Consider the following 8637-nt stretch of genomic DNA (forward strand, 5'->3'; position numbering starts at 1 on the left):
GATGTACAGGAGAAGAGCCTTCCTGGAAAAAAGGCCCCACCAAAGGCCTGTCTCGGAGGACTTGTCCGCAGCGGAAAAAATTATGGCAGCACAGCGCCAGACTTGAAGACTTGATTTCAGCAGCAGATGAGCTGAGAGGCCGAAAAAAACATCTGGGGAGCAGAGTTGGCATCGCCCGAAAAACTGTTCCGCGTACACAGTTCAAGTTGCGATGTTTCAAAAGGGGGAAAGGGAGGGAGGAACATGGCCAAGGCCTTCCTTTCGGGTCCAGAAATGTGTCTTAAGGTTGGGAATGGAACAAAGCATAAAGGTCTCTGAGCATGTACAGAACGGAGCACTTAAATCTGACCCAGGAGAGGTCTGTTCCTCACTGAGAAGGGAAGGCCAAGTCGCTATCTTTTGCGGTTCGAGAATAAAATAATGTATTGTCCAGGTTTGGGAACCTCCAATCCTCCCACCAGTTGGGTTGGATGTTGGGAGTTGTAGTCCCATCGAGTAACCTCTGTATATACGCAACTATAAGTTGACCTCCTGTATAAGTCGAGGGCAGGTTTTCTGGACGTGTACATGAGAATGTATAGTAAATACAACACTTACATTGACCCATGGGTAGGTGAACCCAAGTTTTGAACAACATAGATGTATACATGAGTACTTACATTGACCCATGGATACGTCGACCCAGGTTTGGGGGATCATGCTTTATGATTAATATTTCTAGACGTATACATGAGTGTATGCATTAAGTACAGTACTTACATTGACCTGTGGATAAGTCAACCCAGGTTTTTGGGGTCAATTTCAAACCTTTCTAGACTTATACATGAGTGTATACAGTGTTCTCAGCCTTACACATCCAATGGAGGCCCCTTGGAGCCTGGTTCTTGGGGATCTGGAAATGCAGAGGCTGGAAGGGTGGCTTTTCTCCCCCGATCTGGGCGGCCGCGGGTGTGGGAAAGGGCTTTGGGGTCCGTGATTAGAGCCAGGTGGATGTGGGTGAAGGGCGGTCCTACCATCGTCCTTTCCCCATAACCCCAGGGAGGTGAGTCAGACGCAGAAAAATCTGGTGAGTTCATCGGTTCTGTCCTTGCAGCAAAAGCAGGCACCCCGCCCCGGTCCGGCTCCTTCTTCCAAAGGCCACAAGCCAAGTGACCCACTGGAACAGCTGGGCTCTCTCAGGCCCAACCCTCACAGACGGACGGGGTTATGAGCTGTCATTGACCCTGGTCTCTCTGTGTCTCTGTGCAAACTTCTTCCCATTGCTAAGCTTGGAAGCAATTTCCTCCAGGTTGGCTCTGACCACTAGGCACAGTCTGCACAAAAAGCTCAGTTGGTCGGGGTTACAAGTCATTGACCCTGGAGTCTGTATCTTGCAAACTTTTCTTAGCACCTTCCCTTGGAAGCATTTGCCTCCAAGTTCGATCTGACCGCTAGGCACTTACAGTGGGTCCTTGTTATTGATAGGGTTTGGTTCCAGGATCCCCCGTGAATAACAAAATCCGTGGGTGCTCAAGTCCCATTAAATACAATGGCATGGCAAAATGGTGCAAATGGAGGACCAACGTCTGGGAATCACTGCTCTAGATTGTGGATTCTGGAAGCTATCGGATGTCATTGGTCTACTATGAAACCCATTCCAGGGCTGATGGGAATTGCAGTCCACAACTGCTCTTCTCCAGCTCCTTGTCTAGACATTGAATCTGTCTCAGAGATGGAGGTCCAGCTTGTTTTCTCATTCCCATCGCCTTTTTCCGCCCGTTTCATATCCTGTTCTCATAGGGACATGGCGTGCCGAGGGCCGGGAAAGGGCAAGCCAGGCCGGATCCGGCCTCCCTTGGGATCTGGTCCCCTGTAGTGTCTGGGGGGCATGGGGCAAGATGGTCAAAGGATCCTGCGGAAGTGGGGCCATGCATCTGGACAGCTGTTTTTGGAAAGGGAGCAGAAGGGGACAGGGGAAAAAAGAGATGATGACCCACTCTAGCCTCCATTCCCAGCAAGGACTGCGGGGAAGTCTTTTGCATCACCTCCCAAAAGGAGAAAGGCAGATGCATGACATTTGCAGAGGGTTTGTTTAAATTATATGTGCAGATGTTCTTTTCTGCTTTGGAACTGGGTTGGCAAAGCCCTTGAAACGGGTCTCAAATCGGACCAGAGAACCAGCGTGGCACAATGGTTTGAATGTTGGACTACGTTTTTGGAGACCAGGGTTCGATTTCCAGCTCGGCCATGAAACCCACTTGGGCAAGTCACACTCTCTCAGCCTCCGAGGATGGCCATGGCAAACCTCCTCTGAAGAAAGTTGCCATGAAAACCTTAGGGTTGCCATAAGTTGGAAATGATTTGAAGGCACCCAACAACAAACCAGGGTCCATTCTAGTTGAGAGGACTGAGGATTGGATGGAGGCCCATGTTCCAACTCTGCCTGTGCTGGCGTCCCTCCAGATGCTCTGGATTGCAACTCCCATCATCCCCAGGCTGCACAAGGGGAGGCTGTTGCAAATACTTGGTCCGCTCCATTGAGTTGGTCCTCTCTTCTTGGGGTTAATGGCATCCTGTGTCTCTTGGATCTTCACCAGGAGGACACTTAAGCCGAGCCGCCGGCTGCCGCTGGAACCCACCCAAGAAAAACGGATCATGGATTAATCTGAGCCAGGGCTTAGCGCCTGAAATGCTTTGAATCCCTTGGAAGGCGTTGAAACCAAGGTGGGTGGCTACCAAGGAGAGAGGTGTCTCCGCAATGATGGCCACCATCTCCACCTCAATATTGCCACTGAGCATGTCCAGAGTTTCTTTCAGCCGCTTAAACCTGGGCTCTGTTTGTGAAAGTAAACCTTGGGTTGCGGGCCTTTGCCGTATAACAAAAACAACAATGGCAACAACCATAATGGCCAGAATTCTGTGTTAACTTAACGTAGCTAAAGGTGTATCTACATGGTAAAAATAATGCAGTTTGACACCACTTTAACTGCCATGGCTCCATGCTACAAAATTATGGCATTTATAATTTGGTAAGGCCCCAGCACTCCTTAGCCAGAGAAGGTTAAAGACCTTTGGAAACTACAGATCCCATCATCGGACCACCATCTTTAGAACCCAAGTTTCCAAGCTGTTGCTTTAGAAACTCCCATCTCCTCCTGTAGCCAGAGGTTGAGGAAGATGGGGTTTGTAGTCCAAGAAACATCTGGGGACCCATTATGGGGAAGGTCAGCTACAGTTTGAAACGCCGATAAATGGATCTAGATGTTGAAACGGGCAGATCTGGCTCCGAAAGTGTTGAGAAGGACACAGTTGATCCGGCGCAAGGCGTGCACAAAATGGAAGTCTGCAAAATTCAAATTATACAACGACAAAAGGCTCCTGTGCAATTTATTCCCAAAATAAAGAATCTCCCATAAGGTTGAAACAATATAAAGGACGTCTAAGCCCTTAAATGCTAAAGTCATGCAATAATATCTCATTTAAAACACGCACGCACAACCCTTTGGGAAAAAAGGAAGGGCCACGAAGCGGTTACGACGCAAATTAAACAAAGGAAGCAAATACAATAAATACAGAAAGACAGTAAAAAAGAATCTTCAAAGCCTTCGGATAACCATCAGCCACAGGGCTTAACCTTGCAACGAAATCGCCTGGGAAAATACAGATGCGGAAAGACAACAACAGCAAAGCAATGCTTGTTGACATGCGGATCTTTTTGCACTCTCCATGAGGATGAGGATGTGGGGTCCATTGGACACTTGCGCACTAAAATTAACCATGTGCCCCAGCCCTTTGCAAGGATATAGTGTATCTAATTTTGCAATTCTGCAACTTTGGGATCAATGCTAGGGAGAGTTTTCTGTCCAGACCTTGCAACAAAACGCACTTTTCCTGTGCCATGTGTCAGTCGTCAGACTTTAAACTCAGCATGCCTCCTTCCATTTCATGTCTTAACCATAATTCATCCTCATTTAATAGCATTCTTGGAGGAGAGGCAGGGCAGAGATTATATGTTGGCCTCCTTCCACCTTTCCTTCTCCTCGACCCGGGCTCAAAGAGATTCCTTGTGGCGACGATGGAGGATTCGTCTCCTCTTGGAAGGGCCTGGAAAAGTGCTGGAGGGATCTTGGCCAAGGACTTGATGCTCACCCATGGCCAACCTTGCAACGGAGGTGCGTTTGCAAACTCTCTGCTTGGCCATTTCTTCGTTTCCTTCCCTTGCCAAGGAAGCAGAGGGTTGGGAAGCGGGCAAAATATTTCTCGTCTTGCTGGAGTTTTCCCACACTCTTTGGGCATACATTTTAAGCAGTGTTAATATGTTCCTTGAGTTGGCAGCTACTGAGATATAGCTTTTTGTGGGTTCATGATCAGGCCTTTGCAGTGGTTCCCAAACTTTGGCCTTCCAGGTGTTTTGGACTTCAATTCCCAAAATCCCATACTGTTGGCGGAGGTTTCTGGGAGTTTTAACTGTAGTGTGCTTGGATCAGGATATCCCCAAGATGTTTGTATATATGGACTTTATCACATGGAGGAAAATTGGAAGTTTAAATGGGGTTTATTGGGGGATTCCAGCAACTGTGGCATCGCCTTTCAAGAAACGGAGGTCCTTCTTGGACAGGTTTCCTTTTTGGACCACAGCATCCAGCCTCCTTTCCAAAAGTTCCCTTCTATGCCATTGAGAAGCCATGTGATTTATCGTTGCGAACAAGAAAACCCCGTGATAGTTGCGCCTTAGGGTCGCCATTGGTTGGAAACGACTTGAAGGCCCCCATCCGAAACAACTTGGGGGTATAAACCCATTTCTTTATGTGCACTTTTGCACATGCAACATGTTTTCAGCATCCCAAGTTTGCATACGGCATGGATCTATGAATCGGATGGGAAAGTGCTGCCTCCTGGTGCTGGGTTTGCAAACTCCAACCTGGCTTGGGTTTGAGAATAGAAATCGAAAGGATGGGAAATTGTGGAGGACTTGAAGGTACACACACATCACATCACAAACGCACAAACACACCGCACACATAATGATCCAAATATGGTTGCACAGGATGAATAACGAAACCTGTTTAATTGTTAAAAAATAAATAGCCAAACTAGAGCATTCTTGAATAACCAAAATTAATGGAGTTCTGAAACGGGGAATGAGGAGGATAAAGAAAGAAAGAAAGAAAGAAAGAAAGAAAGAAAGAAAGAAAGAAAGAAAGAAAGAAAGGCGAGGGGAAGCAAAGTACAAAAGGAAAAGCTTTGCCTCTTCCAGACAGACTTGGAATGAGTCAAAGCCAAATAATCTGAATGAATTTGAATGCATATCCAGGACGAATCCAGACTGGAAAATAGCATTTCTTCCCAAGCCCTGGACTCTGGGGAAGAGAGTGAGACTTGAAACCCAACCAGAGTAAGTAAGTAGTAAGGCAAGCAAAGAACAACTCATTCCCCTTTGCAAATGTTTTCAGAAGCCGACGGTTGGAAAGGATCTGGAGCTGGCCCAGAGTCCACCGTCTCTTGCCATCCCTGCGGCTACTGTGGCTTCCGTGCATAGAAGACGCCCCAGCGCTGGTCACCATCCGCACAACGGTGCAGTTTCTCTCTCCATCCTGAAGCCATGGACTTGAACTCATCCTCTGAGAATTCCTAGAGAGGAGGAGACAGAAAGGCTGTGTGTCAATGCCACAAATTGCTGCAATTTTGGATGGGGTCTAATGGGTCATTCAGGCTGTTTTTTAGTGCGACTATGGGAATAATCTCACTCATGTACTCCGGGTTTGTTGTTCACACTACGGGACGTGTTGCTTGCATGTGTCGGCACGCAAATAAAAGCGGGGCTTGGCGATGTGGATGAGTTCGTAACGCATCCAAGACATACCGAGTTCTATCTCGGTTTATCCCAGGTCTATTCACACAGCTGTTGCTGGCATCTTCAGAGAATGCTGGCATGGAAGAGAGTGGGGGATATATACTTCCATGCCAGCATTCTCCGAAGACGCCAAAGCTAGAACATGGGCGCATAGACCGAAACCCCCACAAAAAAACTATGGATGCCTGCCATGAAAGCCTTCAACTTCACGTCCCTCTGACATTTTAAAGCTTGCCTCCCTAGTGGAAAGCAAGAAGTGTCCATGATCCACGACCAACATTTGAGAGCAAGGAAGGTTTATTGGTGCGTCCACGCACCTGGATGAATTGCTCCCGGCTCCTCTCCAGCTCTTGCAGCTCTTGGGTCAGCGCCAGCAGCATCCGCTCCGTATGGTCCAAAGCCTTGACCTGTACGAATCCGGCCTCCTGCAGCGCCTATGGGAAAGTAGCCATAGCCGATCAAGGGTAGGTGAAACTGTGGCTCACAGGCCACAGGTAGCTATAGAGCCCCAGAGTATTTATTCAAAATGCAAAGTTATTTCCCCAAAAAATGTTCTCCTCCAATGTTCCCATGCAGGGTTTGTGGTTCGTTGTGGCACCATATTAGGCTAGATAGCGCACAAAGCTGCCAATCACAGAAGTCCATAGCACTGGAGCGGTAACACATTGCATTATTTCTGCAGTGCACATGCATACGTAACTGTCTTGCCTTGTTCCAAGTGTTTCCTTTGTCTTGCATACTATACCTGGCCATATTCCTCGGGAGTGAGCAGGTTGTAACCCCGTTGTTGGACGTACTCCGTGAAAACTTTGGACCATGGACGCGGTCCGCAGCAATAGTCAGAAACGAGGAGCTCTCCGCCGGGCTTCAGCCACAACTAGGAAGAGAACACAACAGAGAAGGTTGCGTAAAGACTCACAAGAGGAGATGCGCTTGGTGGCCCAGGATACAGTGGGGTCACAATGAGAGGAACGTATTTATAGCGACCCTAAAGCAGAACCTATTGTAGGGTTGTCTTGGCAAGATTTCTTTGGAGGGGGGTTTGCCATTGCTGTCCTCTGAGGCTGAGAGAGTGGGACTTGCCCAAAGTTATCCAATGGGTTTTGTGGCCGAGCTGGGATTCGAACCCTGGTTTCTAGAGTCACAGTCCAACAAACCTTGCCAAGAAAACCCTTAGTGTTGCCGGTTCAGAAATGACTTGAAGGCACGCAACGGCAACAATAGCAACCAGGAGTAGGACATCCATCCTACTGACTGTCCTACTATGTTACTACAAGTTGAGTCTCTCTTTTCTCTTACTCCTTGCTTTACTCCTATATAAGGGCAAGGGGCCATGTTTACTCACCAGGAACCTCCGAAAGAGGCCACGCTTATCCTCCACGTGCAAGATGGTGTCCCGGCTGTACACGACGTCAAAAGAGCCCTCCGGGAACGTCCTCCGGGTTGCATTGCCGATCTCAAACTGTACCTAGAGTGGCAAATTTGTGAAGAGTTTGCTCTGACGCATTAGGAATGCAGAAACCATTGCAATGCAAGTAATGCAGTGGCGGACAGGAAAAAAGAAATGCGACATTTGAGACCAACTGCCCCGGTTGCATTGCACAGATTGGCAGGATATAAATAATATTATTAAGAATAATGATAATAATAATAATAATGATAATTACCAGGGATCCGGTTTCTTTTTGCGCCCGTTCCAAAGCCATCTCTATCATGTTGTGGGAGAGATCCATGCCCAAAACGTCCACGCCAAATTCCTAGAGAGCGAAAGGAAAGTCAAACGGTCAAGCCATCTCTGGACAAACCGACAGCAACTTTCTGCACAGGTTAATGTCGCGTCAATGCTCAATGCGCTCGACGTTTGCGGGATTTTCCCGGGTTTAAACCCTGTTTTTGCACGGGATTTGGCTGCTTCCCTCCCGTCCCATGTGATAAAACCCCACATTCAAACCAAATAGGAATGGCTTTACTTTTGCCAACGTCGGCACCAGCCGGGCCTCTAAAGGGAAGGAACTACACAACTGGGGTGCCAATGAAGAGGTGTTCTGCCATGCGCCATGTTCTCCCATGATGCACTGGGAATAGATCTCCCGTCCCCCCATTTGCTTTTGTTTTCTTGGATCAAATTTAAGATTGTAAGGGTTTTAAGGCAGGGATCTGATGGAAAAGGAAGAGGAAAAGGAGAGGGACAAATGTTGGTCATTGAATTATTTCTTTATCCCATTACCTTAGCCATATAGAAATCGCTCCCACCGATCCCACAACCCACGTCCAGCACTTTCTGAGACGGTTTCAAACTCAGCAGGTTCAGCAGCTCCTAAGAGATTTGGGATAACAATAATAATAATAATAATAATAATAATAATAATAATAATAATATTTATATACCGCCTTTCCAAAGGATCGAATGAGCCTCAGAGACAGTCACCCTCCTTTCATCCCCTATTTTCCTTATCAAGGGGCTTGTCCACACTGACCAATAAAATAAAATAAAATAAAATAAAATTAAAAATTAAAAATATAAAAATTAAAAATTAAAAATATAAAAAATAATTAAATTAAATTAAAAATACAAAATTAAAAAATAAAAACAAAACAATACAAAATAAAAAATCAAATTAAATTACAAATTAAAAATTAAAATAAATTAAAAAAGTAAATAATAGAAATATAAAATAAAATTAAAAATACAAAATAAAAATATAAAATAAAATTAAATACAAAATTAAAAATTAAAAAATTAAATTAAATTTAAAATTTAAAATTAAAATAAAAATACAAAATTAAAAAATAGAAATATAAAA

The 8637-nt window shown here is 45.9% G+C and overlaps 1 protein-coding gene across 1 annotated transcript in view; it reads right to left on the minus strand.

Moving 5' to 3' along the window:
* Window positions 1-3452: 3452 nt before the first annotated feature.
* Window positions 3453-8637, minus strand: part of LOC149302097 (uncharacterized) — a 12567-nt gene continuing 7382 nt past the window's right edge. Inside the window, exons 7-12 of the mRNA XM_089483613.1 lie at window positions 8061-8150; window positions 7501-7590; window positions 7179-7301; window positions 6579-6710; window positions 6151-6267; window positions 3453-5610 (exon numbers count right to left, since the gene is read on the minus strand). Of these exons, the coding sequence (XP_089339739.1) occupies window positions 5497-5610; window positions 6151-6267; window positions 6579-6710; window positions 7179-7301; window positions 7501-7590; window positions 8061-8150 (666 nt within the window). The 3' untranslated portion in view covers window positions 3453-5496. The remainder of the gene's footprint in view (window positions 5611-6150; window positions 6268-6578; window positions 6711-7178; window positions 7302-7500; window positions 7591-8060; window positions 8151-8637) is intronic.

The sequence above is a fragment of the Sceloporus occidentalis genome, unplaced genomic scaffold, assembly GCF_023333645.1.
Source record: "Sceloporus occidentalis isolate IW3139 unplaced genomic scaffold, rSceOcc1.0.p SCAF_20, whole genome shotgun sequence".
NCBI classification, from domain to species: Eukaryota; Metazoa; Chordata; class Lepidosauria; order Squamata; family Phrynosomatidae; genus Sceloporus; species Sceloporus occidentalis.